The following is a 24828-nucleotide window of genomic DNA, read 5'->3' as shown; positions in this document are numbered from 1 at the left end:
GCACGGGGATCCCCTCTGCCACCTGTGTCTGACTTCCCATTTCTGAGGGTTGGGCGAAAAGGATGGGGTTTGGAAGGTAGAAAGTGTAAATTACGACACTCCGGGGGACCCTAGGTGTCTAACTGTTAAGCCCTGCTTCCTGATGTTCATTGCAACAAAAATCCAGCATCTGAAATCAGACCCGGGTCGTGCTGCCGCTGGAGTGCTGTGTTAGCACTTGGAGGCTGGCATGCTGGGGCTCTGGAAATAACCCCTCCTTATTTTTAACACCCTTGCCTAGTCAGATTGTCTCTGGTTTCTCCCAGAGAAAATCCCAGGGCCCAGCGACCCAAGCTGGAATTCAGAACCTCTAAGTCTTACTGGTAAACAAGACCCCGTTATCCCGTCGCCCCCCCTCCCCATCATGCACCTGCTTCCCTACAAAAGTAGGGAACAACGCCAGGGGGACATGCTTTTCTTCCCACGTCAGGGTCATGGGGCCCCTGGGCCATCTAAGGTCAGGAATCCAACCAAGCAATTTGTATGCGAGGTGCAAGGAAAAGGTAAGTTTTCAAAGAGCTTTTATTTCAAACATAGTCAGACTCTACCCAGTTAAAAAATGCTCCTCAGGTGTCTTGGAAACCAAGGAGGGAACGTTCAGTTCACTGGAAAGGGTGTCTTGTCCCAGAGAAGGAGGGAGGGGCTGGCTATTTGCACAGGCAGCACCGGGACTGGCAAATGAGCACAGGGCGTCCCTATAGGGCTCAGGGAGGACACCTGGACCCTGCTTATTAAAGACAGCTGGCTCAGCGAGGCCCACGTGCAGGTCCAGGGGAAGGTGGGTCCTCACCAGACACCTGCGCACCTGCCAGCCCCGCTGTCCCCCTCCCACCCCGGGCATGTCCACTTGCTGGATTCCCAGGGGAGCCTGTCACAGCCCAGAGAAGGGCTCAGAGATGGAAGAGGCAGCGGACGTCGTGGGGTAGGTGGGACCGAGGACGGGGAAATCTCCCGCCTCCTCTCTAGAACGTTCTGGGCCAGGCTCAGCTTCCCGAAGGGAAAGCCCCAAGGCGGGGCTGGGGCTGGGGCTCCGGGAGGGCTAGTGCTCGGGCTCGGCATCCATGCACGACTCCCAGGGGTTCTGGGGCATTCGAGGCAAGGAGAGGAGCAGGAGAGCCAGGCCGCCGAGAAAGAGGAGGACGAAGGCGGAGCAGGCGCAGGCGAAGGACCAGGAGTAGGAGTACTCGATCCACACGGTGTGCTCGCTGTCGATCATGCGCTTCACCGACTGCCGCGTCACCTCCACCGACACGAAGATGCACAGGCCTGGGGCGGAGCGGGACCTTCAGGGCCGGTGCCGAGAGCGCCCAGGCCCAGCTCGGAGCCGGGGTCCCGCCCGCCGCCCGCCCCGCGCGTGAGCCGCGTCTCGATCCTTCCGGTCGGTGCTGGCGACCAGCCTGGCTCTCCGCGCCACGGATGCCGGCGCAGAGCGCACAGGCGGCCCGGATCGGCGTCCCCGAGGGGGCGGGGGCTGCGGTTCGGCCCGGCTGGCTCCCCACCCCCTGGTGGCCGCAGAGCCGGCGGCCGCGCTCCCTCGCCCGGGCCGGTGGGGAGGGGACCCGCGCTACCTGCGAAGGCGTAGAACATGGACGCGGGCCTCAGCAGGTAATCCCGCTTCTTCCGGAAGGACAGCAGCGCGCACGTGGTCCCCATGATGATGAAGCCCAGGCAGAAGACGGCGATGGCGGCGGCCGAGATGCTGTATTCTGCGGGACAGGGGCGGGCGCGGCACCGCGGCTCAGCGGCGGCCTCTCGGCGGCCGGACGGCTGGTGCGGCGCGTCCTTGTGCCCATGGCTCTCGGGAGCCATGGTCCCCAGGGTCCGCGACGAAACCCCAAACTCAGAGTCACACAGCGGGGACAACAGGCCCCCTTCCCACTCCCGGGGTGGGGGTAGTGGCGAAGCTACAGGTTCCCCCTCGGTGGGGGACAGAGGCCTGGCAGCACGCGGTGGGGACGGGGGCGCACGTGGCCGCAGACCTTTCTGGAGCACAAAGCTTCTTGGGAGCCAGGGAGCCTCGGGCGGCAAGCAGCCGCAGCAGGTGTGGCTTGTTCCAGAGCCCTGTGTGTGATCGTGTGCGCGCGCGCGCGCCCCGCATGTGCGGAGACTGACCGAGCGGGCATGCACATGTGTGCGCGCTGTGTGCCCACAGCCGTGCCGAGAAGGTCCCTGCGGCACATGCGCTCCGAGACCCCCTGGACTGCTCCCAGGGTTCCCCCCATGGGGCGGGGTACAGGCAGGCGACAGAGGGAATCAGCTCCCCGCGGGCTCTGATCCGCCCTGAAGACCAGCACCGGGCGCTGGAGTCCTGTTCCATTTCCCGGTCACTCCGGCCTCCCCCAGGCCCGGCAGGAAGACGACTGCGGGGCCTTCCAGGAAACGTCTCCTTCCAGGCTCCCGCCGGATTGCCGGCCACTGGGGTTGTGCTCTCAGAGCGCAGAGCGTCAGGCTCAGCCGCTTTCCCTCGCAGGCGGCGAAGACAGGGCTTTTGGGTCAAATGACTTTGTGGCTCAGCCGTCCGGCCTGGGGGCTCTCTTCCCGACACTCCCTGCTTTCGCCCACCCCACTCACCTTTCTGAGTAGTGACTTCGAAGATCTCCGAGGTCTCGCCTGGGTTAAAATGCCTGAAGTAGGAACAGTTTTTCTCTGCAAAGGAGGGAGACAGCCTGTGAGTTGAGCCCGAAGGCCGGCAGACCCGCCAGAGGCTCCACCAAGAGAGAGTGAGTGTGATATCACCCCCCCCCCCAGGGGCCCTTCTCACCCTAAACCCAGAATCTGAGCCAAAACAAACATCTTTCTCCACCCTTACACCAAAATTTCAGTAGGATAAGGGGGTTTCATAAGAGGCTAGGAGATCTTCAGGAAGCAAAGATTGATGGAGTGGAGAGGGCAGAGTACTGGGGGTAGTGAGCCCATTAGGCAGATGGGATAACTGAGGCTCAGGAACAGGTTTTTCCGGGGAGGGGGGCAGGGAATACCAGCTACAAAGGGCCAGATGGTGGTTCTCACCTGGGCCTTGTTGGGGAAGGTCTGGAAACACATTTGGAGTCACAACTGTCAGGGGTAACTTGGCATGTAGAGGATAGAGGCCCGGAATACTGATAATCACCCTGCAACTTCAGGACAGCCCCTCACAGCATAGAATTAACTGGCTTCAGTCTATCAGTAGGGCTGAGTTTGAGAAAGCCTGATCACATCAACATCTAGGGCTGTCTTTGCTATGGATATCCGGGCCCATCCTGATGCACTGGGTGTGACCGTGAAGCAAGTGATGTTTTTCAAAAGCTTTCCAGAAGATTCTGATGCTCACCCAGTTTGGAAAGCTCTGCTCCAGGTTTCTTAAAATGCCCCACAGAGAGATTTTCTGAGTGGACCAATGGATGGATTTGGGTGGAGGGTAGGGAACTTCCATTCAAGGGCCAAATGTGAGCGACCATTATGTCATTTCATCAGACCCTTCACACCTGTGACCAGACACAACCTCCCTTGGCAGATGCTTGTTCTAGCGGATTAGTGTCAAAAATTCTATAGAAGATGTGTGAACAGCAGGACTAAAAATCTGGATTTGATGGGGCCCAGAGGAAGGATTCAGAACAAAGAGATTCATGCTGGTTTTAAACACAATTTCAGGCATAATTTCTCTTCCATTTTTCACCCTTAATTTCTCTTGTAACTTGACATCAGAGGATATTCATACTGCTTATTGAGTACAGTTTAATATCCTTTACTCTGTTTTTAGGAAGTAGGTGAATGGTTGTCTTAAAAATATATATTATTTTATGTTTCTTTTTAAAAAAATTAAATTGGGTTGCTTTTTATTTGTGTGAGGCCCTCCATTGATTTCTTCTTCCTGTGGGTCCATGACGCTCCGTAGAAAACACCTCCACTCCTCGTTTAGATGGCCTCTAGGTTGTGCATTCATTTCTTCACTTTCAGGCTATGTTTAAATTACTGAGATGATTATTGATGCTGGGTGTCCTTTGGAAAGTTACCAGAGGTGTTGCCAAATCATAGCTTTCATTGGTCTGCAGGCTTTCTTCTATGTGACCTAAGTCATCTTATTGCCACTTAAGCCTATGGCCTCCCAGTCCCCCCTTCCCCCAGTGTCAGGGTTGCTGCTCCTCCCATGATGGAGAAGGAAATGACCCCTGGAGATGAGCCGGGTTTAGCAGCAGTAAATATTCTGCGAGGTAAACAGCCATCTCTCTGAGCTTCTATATTTAAATCACTTTCCTTTCGAGCAGAGTTACCTGGAGTGTCTGAATGCCGGGCGGTGATGTCAGATTAATGCTGTTCTTTTCTCTCTCACAGCTTCCGGTGCTATTTTAAAACATAATGCAGCTCTTTTCTATTCGTTAGATTATTAGCTCTAGATTCTTTTAAATCACTGCTTCAGAATGGCTCTTGCTCTGTCATAAGTCGCCATGTGTGTCTCCCTCTGGACAAAGGACCATTTCTGTTTCATTCTTTAAGGGCCAATTTCAGTTGTCATTGAAAACCCTCTGAAAAGAATTGACTGGATTCAAGTGTATTTCACGGTCAGCTGCCTCCCTGACTACTCGCAATCCGGGAGTTAAAAGCTTTTGGAGCCAAGGGCCGTGAGATGAAGGCCCATCAGAGCCCAAAGCATGGAGCTATTGGGCAGCTCCGGGCTGCTGGGCTGCTGTCGCCGAGGGAGTGTTGTCAGCCTCCCCCCAACCCCAGATTGGTGGCAGGCTCCGGCCTGACAGACCGCCGTATGCATGAAACCCGTCTTAGCTGGGGTCATAGTGGGATGCTGCATGTCTGAGGAAGCCTGCCTGTGGATTTTCTTGGGGAGATTTTCCTCTTCAGTGACCCAGGGACACTCCTACTCCCTCTCCTCCCCTGTTACATGATATCACGTTGTGTGGAATAGGAGACACCCAATGGGAGGGATTCCCACACCAGGCATCCGGAAGGCTCCGCTGCTCTCTGATCGGGCTGAGCTTAGGGCAAGAGAATGGTTGGGCTAACCCTGTCCCCTCTCTTGAACTTAGCACATGAGCTAGGCCAGTGTCTTCTGCCCTGAACCTTGGGGTAACATCAGCTCGAGGGCCCCATGGCTGCCCATATAAGACCACAAACCCCTTCATGGTCCCTGATGACTCCAGCAGGGGTTGGGGGACATGTTAGACCCAGGTACCATTTCAGACACTTCCAGCACCAACAAGATGCTCATTCAGGAAAAATCAAGCTGGGCATCTGCCCGTGTCACCAAAGGTTGCGCAGTGTCCCGCTGAGGTGGGCAGACCTCGCTTCTGCCCCTTTGTCTGCAGGGTTCTGGGTACACTCAGCATCGAGAGCAGCTTGAAAAGGAAGGACACCAGAGACAGGTCTGGTGTGGGCCACTTAGTCACAGGTGAGGGGCTTGGAGGAGAAGGGCAGTGGTAGCTCTCTGACAACTGTGTAGGTTCTGAGTCCTCCTGCTTCTGCCTTTCTGATGTCCTTCCATGCCTTTCCTGAGCTTCCGTCAGAACTGTACAAAGCTCAGGGCTTTGAGCTTGGTCTTCATGGATGATAGCCCCTTCACTGGGGGCTTGCCAAAGAAGCAAGTGCTTTGGATCAAGTCAGTGGCGATTCCAATGTCAGGGTGATGATCTCGGACTAATACTCAGGAAGTTGAAAGTTCCCCGGCTTCCTTTGTCTCTGCAAAGGGCCCATGGCGACTCTGATGTTTGTATTTCTATTTTTCGGTATTCCAGAAATGTCTGTCATATACCGTCATAGGACTCAGTGGTCTAAAAATTTAAGTAGGTTATTCCTTTAAAAATATGGTGAACTCAGGGCACATGGGTGGCTCAGTTGAGTGTCCAGCTCTTGGTTTCTGCTCAGGTCGTGATCTTGGGGTCACGAGACTGAATGCCATGTCCGGCTCTGCACTGGGCTTGGAGTCTGTTTAAGGCTCTCGCTCTCCCTCTGCCCCTCTCCTCTGCTTTCTCTCTCAACAAAAATAAATCTTTAAAAATAATATGGTGAATTCAGCTATTAAGCTTGACTGTGGTTGGAGAGTCCTGGCTAAACAAGCATTCTGGTTAAGGGAATGATAACACACAACAATATCTAACTGCCCATTTGAAACAACAACAACAACAAAAGGCATGTTTGACTCTAACCTGAACTTAAGTTAATGCAGGTTTCCTCTGATAGTTGGGATAACTTCTGTGATTAAGGGGTACTTCTGGGTTATCATTGAGAATGTATCAGTGTACCCAGTGCTGGTTGATGCAGACTTTAATATCTTAAAAAAAAAAAAAACCTTGTTGGTTGACACAAAACTAAGGGAACTAGTGACTTAAGCATTGGAAAAAAAAATAATTCACTTACTTATTACTTGCATCAATGCCAGGGCTGTCTTCACCCTTTTTTGTAAAAGTAGTTCTTGGTGCTCCCGATAGTGGTTTCTCTGTGCTCTGTCTCCCCTTACCACTCAGATTGAGAACTTTTGTCAAGTGGATTGAAGAAATCCCCAAGACCCAAGCCCAGAAGGTCAGAGCATTGCTGTTCTATTGCGGGGGGGTGGGGGTGTCTGGTTATGGCCTGGGTCTCTAGCATGGGCTCATGTGGATGGAAAAGGGAGTCCCTGAAATTCTTCATGCTCTTTCCTATGGTTCCAGTTCCTGCACTAGGTACTGGAGAAGAGGACAGGCCATATGGGAAGTGGGGTACTGGGGCAGTCTGCTGCCTTAGCCTGGAGAGATAGAGCCTGAGACAAACAGCATTCTGCCCAACCCAAAAGCAGGGGATGTCCCCTCTGGGGTGATTCACTTGGGCTTTCAGACAGACAGCCTCTCCTGACAATGGGGTAAGGCCCTACTCTTACTCTGAAGGTGTTAGAATTAACCTCAGATGTCGATCTTTGCATGACCGTTCTTCTTAAGCTCTTTGGGTCTGTGGGAAAAACCAAATTAGACAATTTATGTCCTCAGAGCCTCCAGCGTTCTGTGGCTCAATGGGACCTTGGAAAGTCTCCTCTATGGAACCAGCTCCTAGTTGAGCATCTTTCAAACCATGTCATGTCAAAAGTTGACCTCCTAAGTGTTTGCCTGGATTGGCAGCTTTTTGGAGTTGTGTTCGTATGTACCGTGGGGGGTATTGTATGGCAGTGGGCTGGAGAGACAAGGGGCTCTGAATCTGAGCCCTGGGTGTTGAACTTGTGACCAGGTTAGCTTTGGGAAGGCCACTCTGAGTCTCAGCTTTTGCACAAGTAGAATGAGAACCACCTGAAGAATGTGAGCCTCCTTACTGGGCTGTTGTGAAGTAGTCTAATGTAGTGACCAAGAAGGAGAATTTTAGGGGCATGAACTCTAGCTGCTCTGCCATGGTAATTGGGTGACCCCGGTCAAGTGACTCAACCTCTCTGTGACTCATTTTGTTTATCTGTGAGGTGGAATGATGATAATAGTACAGGTCTCATAGAGGATTTTGTGAGGATTAGTTGAGTGCATCTTTATTTCTCTTTGTCATCCCACTACCTTCTGGCCTCCATGGTTTCTGGAAAAACATCAGCTGTAAATCCTACCTTAATAAGATGTCTTGTATGTGATGAGTCATTTCTTGCTACTTCCAAGATTCTGGGTCTTTATCTTTCAGCAGTTTTGATCATGATGCCTCTAGGTGTGGATTTATCCTACTAGAATGCATTAAGCACCATGGATTTATAGATCAATATTTTTCATCAAATTTAGAAACTTTTCAGCCATTATTGTTCTGCTTTTCTGCTTCCTCCTGCTTTCTCTCGCCCTTCCATCTGGGACCACCATTATGCATATATTGCTCATTTGATACTATCCGGCAGGTCTCTGAGGCTCTGTTCATTTTTCTTCCTTTTTTCCTGTCTATTCCTCACACTAGCTAATCAAAATCAATCGATCTTCAAGTTCACTTATTCTTTTTTGCACCTGCTCAGATCTGTGCTCGAAACCTTCTAGTGAATTTTCCATTTCAATTATTATAGTTCTCAATTCCAGAATTTCTATTAGGTACTTTTGTTTATTTTCTTGTGTGTGTGTGTTCTTTTTCAAAGATTTATTTAGTTATTAGAGAGAGAGCGCACAATTAGGAGGGGCAGAGGGAGGGGGAGAGAGAATCTCAAGCAGACTCTGTGCTGAGCATGGAGCCCAATGTGGGGCTTGATCTCATGACCCTGAGAACATGACCTGAGCTGAAACCAAGAGTTGGACACTTAAACAACCACCCAGGCACCCCAAAGTATTTTTTTTTAAGTGACTCCATGCCCAGGGCAGAGTGCAACATGGGGCTTGAACTCATGCTATTACATCCTTTTACAGTAATTTCTATCTCTTTATTGATAATTTCTATTATGAGACATCATTCTCATCTTTTGTTGTTTAGACTTTTTCTTAGTTCTTTGAATGTATTCTGATTTAAAGTCTGTAGGTCCATCATCTGGGCTTTCTTAAGGATCTGTTGATTGGTTTTATTCCTCCTTATGTATGGGCCATACTGTCTTACTTCTTTGCATGTCTTGTGATTTTTTTTTTAACTTTAAATTCAAAGCTGGAATATTTAAACAATATGATGAGCCACTCTGGAAATCAGAGGCCCACCTTTCCCTAGGGTCTGTTCTTGTTGGCATTTGCTACTGTTTGTTGAGCGACTTTAATTAATTTTGTAATGTCTGTTTCCTTTGTCATGCTGGACCACTGAAATCTCTGCTCAGGTAGTTTGGGAACCAGATCACATTTTGTAAAATGCTTGGAATGAATCCATCTCCCAGTCTTTACTGAGGGGCTCTGTGCTAAGCAGAGAGCTAAGTGCTCCACTCAGCAGCGTATATTTTTGCCTTAGCTTGCACTTTCTGCTTGCCCACAGCCTCAAGATCAGCCCAAGGTGAGAGCTTAGGACCCTTTCAGGCCTTTCCTTGTACACCATACAGCACGCTTACGCACAAGGCCTTCTAAATTCTCAGGAACATGGTGGAGCTTCTCAAAGCCACCTATGGACATCTCATTCTCTCGCTTTTTTGGTTAGCCTCCTCTTTGCCCTAACCGTTGTATAATGCCTCAGGAAGCAATGTTAAACAGCTATTAAACAATTAAACATTTGTTTAATTAAAAATATTAAACAATTCTTTCTAATTGTTTTTGACAAATACCCCCAAGAAAAAGACTGTTTCCACTGATTGAGCCCAGCGTCAGGTCGAATAAAGACAGCCTTGCAAGGGAGAGACTTCCAGGGAACCCCCAGACAGATCAGATAATGACAGTTCTCCAGGAATGAGGCTTTGAAAGGGCTCCAGCTCCATCTGTCCCCTTTGGGGGCTGCCAGGCTGCTAAACTTTCAGCGTTTGCAGGCTGTTGGTTTTCAAGCCTATGCCAGAGTTGGGGAATGGGGAGCAGGAATAGAGCAAGTTTAAGTATCACAGAACTCCCCGTTCTTACTGCAATTCACCTATTTTTCTCAAAGAAGCACTCGCTGGATTACTGCAAGGCTGGTTAATTTCCAGCGTTCTGAAAGAGTGTATTCTGACCAATTTTGCCAGAGTTCTCCTTGTTTTTATGGAGAAGAGGGCTTTTGGAGATTCTTACTCTGCCATTTTTTCTAGTGTTGTTCAAAGTTAAAATGAAGGCACTGAAAGCAGTATTTGGCAGATGGTGCTAGGTTGGTGTTTGTGGTTATTACTGCCGTGAATAAGATTTGAGAGAACATGTATGAACCCTCTTCCTCCCTCCAGCAGAGAGTAATCTCACAGAGCACAGGGAAAGTGGGTGGGGAAGGAAAAAGGTGTCCATCTGCAGAGAAAGGAGAGGGGAGAAGGCAGGAACATACTTCAGAAGCTTGTCGCGGGGAGGGGGCAGGTAGGGCAGGGCTCACAAGTGTGGGAGGGAGGGTTCACTCTGGACCAGGGGAAGAGGGCATAGAGAGGGACTCTGGTCAGGCTCAAGGCCAAACCATGCCTGCTGGTCCTCTGTCGCTAACCTCTTGCTTGTTAGTCTCTTCCTTGTACGGGCTTGCCTCAGCTCCCTGCTCATCTGCGCTATAAACTCACCAGATTTTTAAAAGGCAGGTGCTTCTGAGGACAGGTGGACTGGACCGGAGCAGTGCCTCCCCATGCATGGGCCAGCAAGAACCTGCCTCGCCCCTGCCCTGCCTCGCCCTGCCCTGCCCTGCCCTGCCCTGCCCTGCCCTGCCCTGCCCATGGGAGTTGTCTGAGGGATGCGTCTGTTTACGAGCGTGCTCGGCCTCGGCTGAAAGCGTGGGCATGGGAGCTATGCAGATACCCTTCAAGCACATGTCCATGTCCGTTAAAGCCCTCAGCCCCGGGACTCAGTGTTTTTAAGACAGCTGGGTATTTACGAGGCTTCCATGTATCTTAGGGGGATATGAGCAAGCCTGGAGTTTTCTAGAGCCAGCGGGAGGGAAAGGAGGAGGAAAAAGACAAGTGGAGGAACGGGGTTTGGGCTCCTTTGTCCCACACACAGACTGCGAGATCTCCGGGGACTTAGCACCAACTTCCGCAGAAGGCAGGCTTCAAGGAACACCCAGTCTGATCGCAGGGGGAATGATTCTGGAAATCAGGTGGGTCCCAGTACTCAGGCTGGTCCACTGCCACCTTACAGTGACATCGGGGAGCCCTGGAAGGGACTTGATGTCGCTGAGCCCAAGCCCTGGGTTTTACAGGAGGCAGCAGAGGCTGCAATGGGCTTTGTTGACCCCGGAGTCACTGGGGGGCTGTGGGCATTGCGTGACAGCCCAGACCTCCCATTCTCCATGCAGGGCTCTTTCCGCAGCATGGGCTCTGTCTGCTGTGAATGTGGGGGGCTCCCCATTTGCAGAATTGTCTGGTCACCCTCACACCAGGTGCTCCCGACAAGGAGCCCACCTTTGACGTGCCGTTCAGTCCCCTGGGGGTGGGGGCAGGAATTGAGGAACACACTTAAAATTTAGCAGCAGCTATGCTTCCCAACCCCGCAGGGGTCTGAGCTCAGAGAATGCACTGGAATGATGGTTCGGACAAAAAGCAGGTCTAGGAGCAGGTCCTGCTTCACAGAGGTGTGGCCTCTGCTGTCAGGCGAGAGCCCTCACCTGGCTGCAGCCTTCACCGTGGCTATCCTGAAACTCTCAAGAACAATCCCCGGGAGCCCTGCGTTTCCCCTGTGTGCCCCACCGTATGCACTTTCTGGCCGATCCAGCCTGGGGGTACGGAACGCAAGTGCCCATGGGTCCCTCCGGCCACTTAGCCTGTCCATGTAGGGAGAGAGTGGATGAGAGGCCCCCACGGGGGGCAGAGCCACGGAGTCTTTCCTGAGCCTCTGGTCCCACCTGCACAGCCCTGTGTTTGGGGCGGAAAGCCGGAGCCCTCTGCAGTACAGAAAGAGCTCGAGGCCAACGGTCTCAGTTTACAGACCGGCTCTGGCCTCCAGTTCAACGCACACAGTTCCGATCCTCCTCCCCCCGCACAGAGGGCTGGGCGGTGTTGCTGTCCCAAGGCAGGGGGACCTGCCCTCTCTCCCACGGGCAGCTTTCCCAGGGTAGGGCTGGGCTCGGACAGGATCAGAGTGGGTACGTTACCCCCAGGCAGGGTGATGGGTCCGCAGGTCTTGTCCATGCTGTCAGTCATGACAATGCGCTTGGTGCAAATCCGCCAGAGGCCAAAGTGGGCCGCCTCGCAGGTGGCATTGTGGTGTTTCACCTCGGGGCTCAGCACGGCCCAGTGGTCGGTCACCACGGCCACCATGGCCAGCACGATGCCCACCAGGATGCAGAAGAGGGTGGCGCGGACCTTCAGCGCTTTGGTCTGGGACATGGCAGTGGCTGAGGAGTGGGTGCCCTGGGCACGGTCTGGTGGCAGTGTCTCCCAGGCAGGTGGCAGTTGGGCTGGGGAGGTGGCGGCGAAGACCGAGTCAGGGGTAGAAGCTAAGTTTAGTGCATCCGGCTGAGCCAAAGGGGGCTGGCCTCGGGGCTGAGGGACACCAGACGGGGCCGAGCAGCTGCCCAGACGTGTCAGGGGCCTGAGCGAGGCTTCTATTAATGCGCACCTCAGGCATGTCACCAAGGATAGCTTGTCCTCAGGTTTCAGGGCTTTCTTTCCCTCTTGGGACCTAAAATACCTCAAGGAGGGGCCAGGAGAGAAGGCTCTAGATGGTGGCTTGAGACCTCCACTGTCGGCAACTCAGGACACCTGAGTTGGAGGCAGTGAGGGTTAGGACACCGGGACACTAGGTGTGTGAGGATCTGCTTGCTTTGGGCTCCAGGAGGAGGCGGCCCTGCTGGGTGGGGGTAGGGGACCCTGGGGTTCACTGGTTCCACAGTCTGGTGGGCGTTCACACTCAACAGGCCAGTCACCAGTGGGGGCGGGTATGAGTGGGCCTTTGTCCTGGAGGCTTGGGGGGAACTCAGGATCCTGCCGAGGGACACCTTGGGGATCCCCTACCAGAATGTCTGGAGCCCTAGTATGTCCCCAGACTGCAGGAAGATTTCTGGTCATTCCTGGGCCTGGCATTACACAGCGCCGTGCCCGGCGTGGGAACGCTCTTTCCTTTTCTTTCTTGCCTGCTTTTTTTTTTTTTTAAGATTTTATTTGCTTTTTGCGAGAGAGAGAGAAAAAGAGTGCACAGTGGGGCAGGCTGGGGCAAAGGGAGAGGAAGAAGCAGGCTCCCCACTGAGCCGGGAGCCCAACACAAGGGACTCGATCCCAGGACCCCAAGATCATGACCCGAGCCCAAGGCAGATGCTGAACCCACTGAGCCACCCAGGCACCCCCGGCTTTTTCCTTCTCAGTTCTCCTCCCATACCTCCAACTGGGTCCGGAAGGAAAACAGGCAGGTGGGGGGCAGTCTCCGCTCACCCTTCACAGTGCAGACCAGCCTCCCCATCCAGGTGCTGAACCTGCCAGAGCACCTCCCTCAGCCTTCCGCATCCCTGCCCTCCCTCTCTCCCTGCCCCCTGCCTCTGCTCCCCCCCCACTGCCCCCAACCTCCTGGCCTCAGTGGGGGGCAGGCTTGTGCAGCAGGGGGAGTCCTGAGTCCTCCAACCCAGGGAGCAGAGCATTAAAGACGGATGGCCCCTTCCTCTTGACGTGGCCTTTGTGTGTAAACCTGCCCCATGTGGGCAGCTCCAGGGGTTGCAGGCGAGTCGTCCTCCCCAAACTCCTCCAAATAGACCACGTCTGCTCCTGGAGGCTGCTGCCAGGCCGCCTGTGCTAGGCTGCTCTCTAGAACCTTGCTGGGCTAGTGGTTGCTGGGGTTTGCTGGGAGGCGGGGCTGGGGGACAACCGCACCTGCTGCAGGGGCCCTCCCCTTCCCAGGGCATGGACGGAGGACAGCGTTCTGGGGAACCAGCCTGCAGGGGGGTGGGGGGGAGGGGACGAGTGGAGTGGCCAGCCATGGATCAGAGCCTGCTCTGCCCCGCTGGGCTCTTCAGCCTCCCTAAGCTGCCTTCCTGCATCTTAAATGAGGGCAGTGACGGCTGGCTGGGGAGCTGGCGAGCATCATCGAGCATCGGCGATCATGCTCTTTACCAGCGTAGCCTGTGCTAGGTGCTGTGGGCAGAATCATATCCCCCCTCAATTCAGATGTTGAAGCCCATACCCCGAGGTGAGGCTATTTGGAGCTGGGGCCCTTTGGGAGGTGGTTAGATGAGATGAGGGCCTGGGAATGGGGCCCCGTGATGGGATTAGATTAGTGTCCTTAAAGGAAAAGATACCGGACAGCTTGTTCTGTCTTTCTCTCTGCCACGGGAGGACTCAGGGCGGCAAAACCCAGGAGGAGGGGACTCACCAGAACCCAAGCGGGCTGGCGCCCGGATCTAAGTCTTCCAGCCTTCCAGAGTCAGGAGAAGGTACATTTCTGTTGTTTAAGTCATTCTCTGGTATTTTGTTATCTGAGCTAACAGAGCAGGCTGTCGTGGACGGCTGGTGATCTTACTATTACTTACAGACCACAAATGTATCAGCTTTCTCTGATGGGCGATAAGCTTCTGGAGGGTAGGGACAACATGCTCATTCTGGGTGCCCTTAGAGAACACCCCCAGATTTGAGCCCAGGATGGAAATTCATGTATGTTTGTTGAATGACTAATGGATGGCTGGGTGGACAGATGAACTGAAAGAAGGAGACAGAAACTCAAATAATTTACAATCCAGAGGACATTTCTATGTTGTTCAAGACCATAGAGACCTTAACAGTGGCACCTGGGGCAGACCCAGACCGCTTGGACCAATGGTTACTTTGCCTCAAGGTGCAGAGGGACACCCTGGGAGGGCATCATCATTACCCCTGCAGTCAAGTTCAAAAGGAAGCAGCCTCGTGAGATCCAACATTTTCTACAATCTTTAGATATATCACACTCAGCGAAACGGGGGTTGTCTATATTTTACTCGTCCAGATGAACCAGTTCTCATGTGTCCCAAATGACTCCTCTTTCCCCAGGAAGGGCCAGACATAACTAGGGGAAGGAAGGAAAGATCTCCCAGAGGTGGACCTCATTTGGAGTTGGGGCCAGGGCACACCTGGGAAGGGGCCGATTAAGTCTTCCCCAGCAATGTGCTGATCTAATTTTGAGCTCAGCCTTAATTAGGCTGCGCCATGGCCTTGGGCATTTGGTCTTAAGATACTATAAAAAAGCACGGCGCCACCCGATTGGTCCAACCTCTTTACACCACTTCATCTGCCTCCCTCCACTGTTCAGTTCAGACCCTCTGTTGCAGCAGGCTTGCTGCCCCCAATTCCATGCTATGATCCCAGGGGACGGGGAGTTCTTCCATCTTTGAGGCCCAGGATGGTGCCATGCTGACCTCTGCTCCTGTCATCATGTCTCCTTTGAGGCGCTAACTCCCTCTTGCCTTTAGATGGACTCTTGTGATGACACTGGGCCCACCCAGCTAATCCAGGAACAGCTCGCCATCTCAAGACCCTTACTTGAATCACATCTGCCAGGTAAAGTGACACATTCGCAGGTCCAGGAATTAGGACTTGGACATCCTTGGAGGCCTTGGAGGTCGCTCTCTCCCCACATGCGTGTTGGTTTACGATTTGCTTCACTTTCTCTGGCATCACCGTGCGGCTCGGGTGCAGGAGAAGATGGGAAGTGAGATTAGGAGGCTTGGGGTCTTTAAGGGGGAAAAGCTAGAAGGAGAAGGGTCCAAGGGAATGGAGGGCGTTGGCAAGGATGACCTTGAATGGTAACTCTTGATGGCCCTGCCACCAGGGAGGCTGATGCATTGGGAGACTATAGAGCAGTCAAGGCCCTTGGAGGCTTGGAGAACAGGTAGAGTGGTGGTGAGGGAGGGAAGGCCTGGAGCCCTGGCTGCTGGGGTCAGAGAGGAGGGCACTGTCCCGGAAGATTACACGGGGCGGGGGGACAGTCAGGGGTGCTGCCAAGATCCAGGTTAGAGACAAAGGTCTTCCGAGGCACGAAGGAAGGAGAACTGTGGGAGCAGGGAGTTGGGGTGGCCGGCCCACGGATGTTGACGGTGACCAGACGTGCAGTGAAGAGATGGCGCTTCTGGAGAATGTGAAGGAATGCTCAGGAAGCGTTTGAGAGATGACAGGAGAAGGGGCTCGGGGGCCCACCGCAGGCCCTCAGAGAAGGCTTTTCCCCAGGAAGGTGGAGGAATAATGGTCCAGAGGCATCAGCATCCCCCAAACTCCCCTCTCTTGCTGCTGCAAGTCCAAGGACATGAGTTCATACCCTTCTCTGACCACAGACTTCTGTTCCTGAGGTCGTACCCGCAGTTTTGTTAGAAGCTGCAAGTTTAAAAATATCTGTGTCGGGCGTGGGGGCCCCATCTCCCTCCGGACCCTAAGGTCCCTTGGATTCCCTTTCTCCCTTTGCATCCTCACCTCTCTTGGGTCTGAGTATGGGGCTGAGCACAGCCAAGAAAGTCATGTTGGGAACCTGGGCAGGGGACTCCAGCAGGAGAAGGGACAGCTTTCACCGGGAGGACGGGGTGGGGGGAGGGGGGAAGGGGAAGGCGTGTGCTTAGGAGAGAGGGTCATTTCATGTGTCCCAGGAGGTGGAGCTGTGGGGGGTTCCAGAGGGCATGGTGGAGACAGAGGTTGGAAAGAAGCCTGGAACCAAGCAGGGTACCCAAGAGATGGGGGTGAGGGGAGGGGAGATTTCATTTTCTGAAAAAATGGCCACGGAAGTATTTCTGTGCCCACGTGTTCTTCCAGCACCTTGTCAAAAACGTGGGACTGTTTCTTCTCTCCTTCAGCTCAAGTGGGCTTTTCTCTGTCTTCACCCTTAACACGCAGTGGAAGTGACTTCTGAGACTTCCAGCTTTCTCTCTTGCTCTGGGGACACTGGCCCTCGAACACAGCCACTGTGCTGTGAGGGACCTCAGGCCACACAGAGAAGCCGCGTGCAGACATTCAGGCTGAAAACTGCAGCTAAAATCTTTGCCAATAGCCAGCATCAAGTGCCAGACATGTGAGCAAATAAGCTTCCAGATGATTCCAGCCCCCGGCCATCGAGTCTTCCAGAAAAGGCCCCAGACACAGTGGAGCAGAGATGAACCACCCCGATCCTCTCTCTCTGTCGAGCAGAGATAAGAATCCATGACCATATTTCATGGTTGTTTAACGCCCCTCAGTTCTGGTGTAATTTGTTATGCGGCCCTACTAACTGATCTGCTCTGAGAGAGAAGGAATTGCCTTCAGCCTTGCTGATGATGGCTTGTTGCGAGGTCTGGTGGAATGAAGCAGCCCTAGCCTTTCAAGAGGAACTTGTCATAAAGCTGGGGAGGGGAGGCTGTTATTCCCCCAGCCCAGACATGCAGGTGTGCGTAGAGACGAGATCCTGAGTGTCTTTCGGGGTGCACAAGGAGTCTGACCTTTTCCTCTTCCTCTAGGGCAAAGCTGAGGCAGATGTTTATAGTGAAAAGTCACCAGATCTTAGCCAAATGCACCCTGAGGATCCCAGCGCTTTGGCCCCATTCAGACGCTCTCTAAGGTCTAGGGAGCAAATAAGCTGTGTCCAGCCGTAGGACGTGAGTCAGATAAATGACATCTCTGTTTGATGCAGCCGTTAGAGACTGAGGTTTCGAGGAATATTTAAAGACACGGGGAGGGACACCTGGGTGGCTCAGTGGGTGAAGCATCTGACTCTTGGTTTTGATGCAGGTCGTGATCTCAGGGTTGTGGGATAGATAGAGCCCTGCGTGGAGCCTCGGCTGGATTCTGTGCCCAGTGGGGCGTCTGCTTGAGATTCTCTTCCTCCCTCTGTCCCTACCCTCACTTGCATCCATGTGCTCTCTCTCTCTCTTTCCAAAATAAACAAACAAATCTTAAAAAAAAAAAAAAAAAAGACTGGGTTGCCTGGGTGGCTCAGTGGGTTAAAGCCTCTGCCTTAGGCTCAGGTCATGGTCCCAGAGTCCTGGGATCGAGCCCTGCATCGGGCTCTCTGCTCAGTGGGGAGCCTGCTTCCTCCTCTCTCTCTCTCTGCCTGCCTCTCTGCCTATTTCTAATCTCTGCCTGTCAAGTAAATAAATAAAATCTTAAAAAAAAAAAAAAAAAGACCCAGGAAGATTCCCATGATGCGAAACAGTGAATAGAGACAGCGTATTAAGCCTCACCCTGACATGCCTTGGGGTGCCCTGTATTTTTCAGATTTTTAAAGGTAAAAAGGAATGCTCTTAGGATTTGGAAAGCATAGTGATTTGTTTTAAAAAGGACCTAGCTCTTTGCAGTTTAATTTGTGGTTCCTGGAGATCCCACAGGGGTTCGTGTTTCTCTGAGACAACTTATCAGGGGACAAAAGTCAGGAAGGAGGTCCTTCCAAGGTCCCCGTCCTGCGTTGTAAGCAGAGGGAGAAGCACTTTTAACCCTCTCCACGGCAGACTTCTGTTCCTGAGGTTGTACCGGTGATTTTGTTGGAAGCCGCAATTTTAAAAATATCCGTATCAGGTGTTATTGGGCTCCATCTCCCCCTTTGGATTCAATGTCCCCGAGCGCCTCTCCTACCCTCAGTCCCTCACCCCACCCCTCATGTCCAGGGCTGGGCAGCCGGGGTGCTATATTAGGAACCAGTGCAGGGAGCTGAAGTCATGTGCTGGCTCCGAGCTCCCTGCGGGGAAGCCTCCCCTCCCCCAGCTTTACCCTCCCCGTCCCGTGCCCCAGGCCTCACCTCCATGCCAACCTCATGCTAGGACCCCAGACCTTCTGGTGTAGCCCGGGGGCACCTGAAAATGGTCAGGCCTGGGCTCTTGCAGCTGACATGGCCTGTGAGGAACGGGGAGGGCCCAGGTAAGGTTTGGGGGCCTGCAGAAGCTGCAAAGAGGGCAGGAGCCCTGTGGCAGCCGTGCCAGTGGTGGTCTGGAGGCCAATTCATGGCCTGGAGACCACTGAAGGCGGGAAATGAATGGGCTTTTGCTGGAGAAGCAGCTGCGGCAAGAACCCGCTCTCTAGGGGCTGGATCGGGTAGATGACAGGTGTCTCCCAAACCAAGGTGCAGTGGGCACGGCACCCTATGGGCCTGGCTCCCAGAGAACCACCTCCAAGGGCTGTTCTAGAACAGTCCACCTGGAGAAACTCCTTGTATGTTGTCAGTCAACAAACAGTCCTGAAAGCTCACTCTTAATGCTCCTTGCTGAGCTGGGGTATTTATGTACATTTCCCCATTTGCTGAAGTTTTATTCATTCTCCCAATTACCCTGGGAGGGAAGGGCTCCCTCCCCATCTGAGCCAGGAGGAGGGAATGGGGGCTCCGAGATGTTGGGGGCCTTGCCCAGGGCTGCCTGCTGGTAAGTCGGTCTTTCTGGCTCCAGGCCTGGTCCCTGCAGCTGCCGGGTGGACGCGGGCCGGGAAGGGCTCGGCAGCTGTTCCCTCCCAGCCTCAAGCGAGGCTAGGCTTCTACTCTGGTGGCCTGTTGGGTTGGATTCCATCAGCCTTTTCTGCCTGAAACCCAAGCACCCCCACCCCACCCCACCCCGGACAAGCGTCCGTTTTCCCATTTTCTTCTGCCACAACCTGACTGTTCCCCAAACTGCCGGCTCAGAAGCGAAGAGGGAAAAGGCAAAACTCAGAAAGTGTGGCAGGGCACGGAACCCTAGGAATAAATGAACGCGTTCTCCTAATATGTCCACAGCGTTGAGGCCCAGGGACCTCGCCCGCCGGCGCCTTTGTCTCCCTCACTGTGGAACCAGGCCTGTGCGCGGGGTTGGGCATCGACATTTTGGACTAGGTCGTTTCTGGTGGGCGGGATGAAGGTGTGGTGTGCTGAGCGCCGTCTCTAGCCGCCACGCACTAGGTGCCAGGACCGCCACCCTCTTCCAAGTTGTGACAGCCAAGAACATTTCTAGACACTGACAAGTGTCCCTTGGAGACCAAAATCACCCCTGCTTGAGAACCACTGGGCTCGTGGCCACTCCCTTTCATGAGTGTTGCGAACATCTTCAAAAAGGATTTTTCCTCCTTCTTTTTCTTCCGTGAGTCCCTCCCTTTCTCTTTGGGCTTATTTCCTCTCCTAGGATGAAGGCATCAATGAGAGGGTTCCTACAGTACCCATCCCTCCTGCTGGGCATGATGTCCAGCGTTCTGTGGTTTTCTGTCTGGATCGAGGTGCAAACTCAGGCCTATTCCTCTAAACTCCGGGAAAAGGGAGCCTGGGCCCATTTTACAGATGGGGCGTCTGGGGCAGGGTAGAGGCCAGGCATCCCACTGGTGCTGAAGGAGGGCTCCGGCCACACAGAGGTGGATGCAGTCCCAAAGTCAGTGTCAAGGGGGCATGTCCCCCAAAGACTGGTGGTGGGGGAGGCGAAAGAGGGAGGAACTGAAGGACATAGACCAGACCAGGGAGCTGGGACTGGCCAGCCGCTCCCCTCACCGGTTTCCTCCCTGACTCTTAGCGATGTGACTGTGTTATTGAATTCTGGCCAACGGCACATGAGCAGAAGGGAAAGTCACAGCTTCCTGGTCCATTAAGCGTCCCGGCAAGTCTCTCCTCTTCCCAAGATCGCCTGCCCTCTGTCTTCTCCTTCGGGCTGCTGGATGTCGATGCCAGGGTGACGTTGGAAGCCTAGGTCGAAGATGAAGGAGCCTCCCCAGGATGGGCTTTACCTCTGAAGGTCCCACCCCCACCCCGCCCCGTGGGTGGGACTGGCCATGAATGAGAAGGAAACTTTTATTGCATTAAGCCATTCTACGATGGGGCACGGAGGAGTTCTGGTTATGCTGGTGGTCTGCTCTCAGTGATGCAAGTGGAGGGAAGAATGGGGGGCCGTTGTTGAGTCGGTTCTTGACTGCTGCAAATGAGGGGGGGCTGAATTTAAGTTGATGGAAAGCCGTGACCACGTGAGCCCCATGTTGGAGGCATCGCATCCAGAGACCGCTGCGGGGTTCCACCAGAATGGCTGCAAAGCTCGTGCTGAGCCAGAGTTTCCTGAAGGCTAAGAATAAACAGGAGGCAGGGACATTTTGGCTCGTGGGGCTTGTGCTGGGCAGCATTGGCCCAGCCTGGCAGAGGCATCGGCCTGAAGCTTGGCAGGGGCCCAGTCGGTGGGTGTGGGAAGTCGAATACCCCTGGCCCCGGGACCTGGTGGCTTGTCTGGGACCTCCGTCTCCCCATGTATCTATATCAGGCAGGAGGACGGAGGGTCAGAAAGCCAGGGTTGAAAGATCGGACCCGCTGGGAGTGGTTTCTGCAGCCATCGGAGTGGGGACTGGGCACCCTTGCCCTCTCTTGGCGGGGACCAGGGTGAGAAAGGTCTTCTTGAGGCTCAGAGTTTAGTGCTTCTGGGTTCCAGGAGGAGCAGCAAAGCTTGGGGCTCTAGGAGGAAAACCCGCAGTCTGGGTCCTGGAAGACAGGAGAAGATGTACTTGGATGTTGAGAGCCCCATGGGCTGCCGCTCGGGTAGAACGGGGGTGGGGACCCCAATCATCCCCTTGTCAGCTCCCGAGAGGGAGTTTGAGAAGCCAAACCCGCCAGTGCTGGTCTGTGAGGGTGAAGGTGCTGGGACCAGACGGAACTTGTGACAGTATGTCATCATTGCTCTGATCAGAGGGGTCACACCGTTCCTCTCTCTGACCCTGACCTCACTCCTCAGTGGCTGGGGGTAGTGGTGGCCAGCTGCTGGGCCTGGGATTAGGTGGCCTGGTCCCATGTGGCCTCTGGTCTGGCTTCCCCAGTCATTTTGGTACTAGGCCGTCCTTTATTTCTTAATCATTTCAGAATGTGGAAGGCAAAGGAGGCTGGATGCCTTAGAAACCCAGCCGGGCAGCATAGGGCCCCCGAGGCTATGGTTGCATCAGTCTGGCTGCCGCCCTGCAGAGTCCTGAAGACAGATCAGGCTTGCTCGGCTGCCTGCGTGCCCCTACCGCTGCCCCAGGACGGCCGGTCCACCTTCCAGCCCAGCCGTGGATGGCACCTGGACGGCACCGCCCAGCAGTCTGAAACCCGGTTAAAGCGGGAGAAACCCACCTTGACCAGCACAGAATCCACCCTCCCTCCCCCTTCTCCAGGAGGCCCCACTCTGTCCCCCGGACTCAGGGAGACACTATTTGCCTTAAGTGCTCACCAAGACTTGAGGGGAGCTCTATCTACCCTTCCTCCCGCCCCCACAGCAAGAAGAGAGCATTTTAAAAATGTTTTTATTTAATTAAAAAAAAGACAGAACTAACAACCCAAAACCAGTAGTCGGTACAGGATTCACAGGTGCTTAACTGGCGAAACACACAGGGGCTGGTTGGAGAGGGTCGTGGGGCAGGAGGGGGCGGCCACGGGCCACTGCGTCCGGCCCTGGACGCAAGGTCTCGGACCGACAGGTGGCAGGGAGCCGGCTCCGCGCACGTCCCCGGGGCAGCCTCGGCTGAGAGGCGGTGAGCAGGAGGGGTGGCCAGGGCCGAGGGGCCGGGAGCCCGAGGGGGCATGGTGGGGAGCAAACCCATGAAGATCAGGGGCGCTGAGGTGGTCCTGCTCCTGCTCTTCTGTCCTTTGTTTTCTCTTTTCTAGGCTTTCCTGGTCCCTAGAGCGGGCCCCACGGTCTCTGCCTGGGACTGGGCAAGAGGTAGGATTCATTGGAACACAGCTTTCTCTGTGAAATGACAGAAACCACCAGGGCAGCAGGTGTGGAGGTGGAGAAAGAGCACAGCTGCCCGGCTTTGGGAAGGGACAGAAGAGCCTGGGGACCTCGCTGGGGGATGGGCTCCCAGATTTTGCCCCCTTCCTTCGAGTCTGGTGCGATGGTGTCCTAGATGGGGGGTGGGGGCAGACTGCCGAGGGCAGTCGGGGGTGGGGGCGGGACGGGGACAGGATTGGCCCCAGCAGGGCGGGCCACGAGCCCTGACACGCCATTATTCACGGCTGCACATGCTTGGACAAACCACCACACAAAGCCAACCTCAACAGGAGGAAGGGGTTTCGAGCAAGCACAAAAGGGTCCCCAGCACACGGCGCCTCCATGGGCCCACACTCTGGGGCGGTCAGGTGAGGGGGGTCCTCGGGGAGATGTCCTCTCTGGGGGTGTGGGGGGGTGAAGGATGTTGGAGGTGACCATGACCCAGATCTGAACTCCTAAGGGGCTGAGTCCACCCCGGGTTGGGGGGGAGTGGGGGGGTTGGGGGAGGGGGTTGTCGCTGAGCAGGTGGCTGAGGTAAGAATTTGCTTGTCACTTCTAAGGATGACAGCTACTGGGACCACAGACGACCGCTCGAGGTGGGATTACCAAGTCTCAAAAAGTAAGAAAGGATTTGTCTTTAGAAAGCACGTGTTTGATATAAAAGAGGGCGAGCTCCCTGTTCCAGAAAGTTTGGCTTCTCAACCCACACACGCTTCCACGTTCGCCGCTTGCTTCAGGAGGGAAAGGGATGGTTGCCGATGGAAAGAATGTCAGACGCGGAGTCGCCTCCCCGGTCCCTTGGGGCTGGGACGTCCCTCTCGCGAGGAGGGAGGACAGCACGGTACGGCCTTTCCATCCACATATTCTCGGCTGAGCCCTTCACGGGGGTGGCAGAAAGAATCACAATCCCAGGCCTTTTTAAGATGAAGAAACCAATGTCACTTGCTTCCCCGGCCTTCACCGGCAATCAGTCGTGATTAACGGCTGCTTAGGAAATGGACGTTTGATCTGATTTTTTGGTCACTATTTACCCTTGGGTCTCCTTTCTTGCTCAGAATTTCAGGCTCCTGTTGCCAAATACCAGTGTGTGTTTGGGGCGGGGGGTGGGGGGCGGGGGGTCTGCCCCTCCCTCTCCCCGAGGAGGGACAGAGCAGCTCCTCAGCTCAGTGGGGAGCAACCTATGGCCACCTTTCCTCAGACCCGTGGAATCTTCCAAACTCTCAAGTACCATCAGTGTGTTCTGCCCTTCCCGTGGGAGGCAGAAACTTCTACAAGCGGATAGGAATGCCAGCGACAGGCTCTGGCTTTTACCTCACCACCACCCCCCCAGCCGGCGAAGGCCTCCCCCTCTGCAGATTCTTCCACAGGCCTTGGTCTCCTCAGGTTGAGGGAAGTTGGCCCCAGGACAGCACAAAGGCCAAAGCACCAGCTGGCCACAGGGCTTTCTCCTCAGGATTACTGTTATTTCAACAACTGGCCACTGCCAGAGACAGAGAGAGAGAGAGAGAGAGAGAAAGAGAGAGAGAAAGAGAAAGGGCACTCGATAGACAGGAAGGGGGAAGCTCTGGCTTCCTTGTTTTCTGCTCACGGACTCGGAAACCTCAGATCAGAAAGCAGCAGACCAATGTCCAAAGGTCCCCGTGTGTCCGGTGAGGCCCTCCCAGGGGCCCAGCACCGAGGCAGGTGGGGCGGGGTGGGGGGGGACCCCAAAAGCCCATTCTTCTGGCAAAATTTGTTTCCGAGAGGAGATAATGGCTCGATTTTGTCTTCCCCGGGGGTCGCTCCAGGCCGTGCAGCCTCAGGAGATTTCAGAATCCCGGGGCATCAAACACGCTCTCTGGGGACAAAGTGAGCCTTCCGCCTCCACTTCCCATCCCCCGGGTGGCTTGGCGCCCAACCAGCCCGCGACACTTGCTGGAGACCAGGGAGGGGTGGGTCTGGCTTCCGTCCATCGTTGGTCCGTCTTAAGGGGCAGGTGCCCTCGTGTGGGATCCACACGGCGGTTCTGGGGACAGGCCGGTGCTGAGAGGAAGGGGCAGCTCACACAGGGGTCGTCCGCCGGTTCAGCATGCTGACGTGCAAGCCTTCCTTCAGGTCCTGCTGGAAGAAGTCGTGCACCTGCAGGAAGCTGGCCTCCTGGTCGGGGCTGTAGCTGGCGGCCGTGGTCACCTTGAGGGGCTCCCTGGACAGCGTGTACATGGACAGCTCGCCCATGGGGATGGCCCCGGTGATCTTCAGGCCCACCGGGGACGCCGCCCTGGAGGGAGAGGCCTCAGTGGACCTGGAGCTGGACCTCGAGCGCCGTCGCCGGTACCTGTAGCTCGGCATCCGGGCGTACGGAGACGAGGAGGGAGCCTTGAGGAACTCCCGTCTGGTCTTAAACCTCAACTCCTTATTTTTCTCAATGTAAATGTTCACAGCCAGGACTCCCACGGTCTCGGCCACAATGAAGGACAGGGCTCCAAAGTAAAAAGACCAACCGTAGTTGTAATGGTTTTTTTTGTCTTCGTCGCGCTTGTCGCTCGGGTCGCCGGTGTTGCTGGAAATGTAGACGATGATGCCTATGATGTTGCTGAGGCCTGGAAGAGAAGCAGAAGAGGGGGTGGGAGGGAGGGAGGCAGAGGTTAGACCCGCAGCTGGACCAGCCGAGGAGGAGGGGCTGGTGGCCACACTTCCCCGGACGGGCGCTGCTTTGTTCCGGTCGTGAACTTTCCTTTAAAGTTGTTTTTTTTTTTTTTTTTTTTTTTTTTTTTT

The 24828-nt window shown here is 54.6% G+C and overlaps 2 protein-coding genes across 2 annotated transcripts in view; both read right to left on the bottom strand.

Annotated features, from left to right (window-relative positions):
• Nucleotides 1-1078: 1078 nt before the first annotated feature.
• Nucleotides 1079-11827, bottom strand: CACNG1 (calcium voltage-gated channel auxiliary subunit gamma 1). Its single transcript, XM_059380977.1, has 4 exons — nucleotides 11593-11827; nucleotides 2611-2685; nucleotides 1608-1745; nucleotides 1079-1305 (listed from the first exon to the last, which is right to left on the bottom strand). The coding sequence occupies exons 1-4, from the start codon at nucleotides 11825-11827 to the stop codon at nucleotides 1079-1081; spliced, it is 675 nt and encodes a 224-aa protein (XP_059236960.1).
• An 11599-nt stretch (nucleotides 11828-23426) lies between these two features.
• CACNG4 (calcium voltage-gated channel auxiliary subunit gamma 4) overlaps nucleotides 23427-24828 on the bottom strand; it is a 57679-nt gene continuing 56277 nt past the window's right edge. Inside the window, exon 4 of the mRNA XM_059379463.1 lies at nucleotides 23427-24653. Within this exon, the coding sequence (XP_059235446.1) occupies nucleotides 24115-24653 (539 nt within the window). The 3' untranslated portion in view covers nucleotides 23427-24114. The remainder of the gene's footprint in view (nucleotides 24654-24828) is intronic.

The sequence above is a fragment of the Mustela nigripes genome, chromosome 16 (assembly GCF_022355385.1).
Source record: "Mustela nigripes isolate SB6536 chromosome 16, MUSNIG.SB6536, whole genome shotgun sequence".
NCBI lineage: Eukaryota > Metazoa > Chordata > Mammalia > Carnivora > Mustelidae > Mustela > Mustela nigripes.
Note: the sequence above shows the minus strand (reverse complement) of the source record. Positions and strands in the feature narration are given on the sequence as shown.

Bases quoted from the DNA above. Each gene is read 5' to 3' on its own strand.
- CACNG1 (XM_059380977.1), bottom strand. From the start codon at position 11,827: ATGTCCCAGACCAAAGCGCTGAAGGTCCGCGCCACCCTCTTCTGCATC. The intron at 2,686-11,592 runs GTAACGTACCCA...CCTCCTTTGCAG, and splicing joins ACCCATCACCCTGCCTGGGG to AGAAAAACTGTTCCTACTTC. The intron at 1,306-1,607 runs GTAGCGCGGGTC...GCTCCGCCCCAG, and splicing joins CATGTTCTACGCCTTCGCAG to GCCTGTGCATCTTCGTGTCG.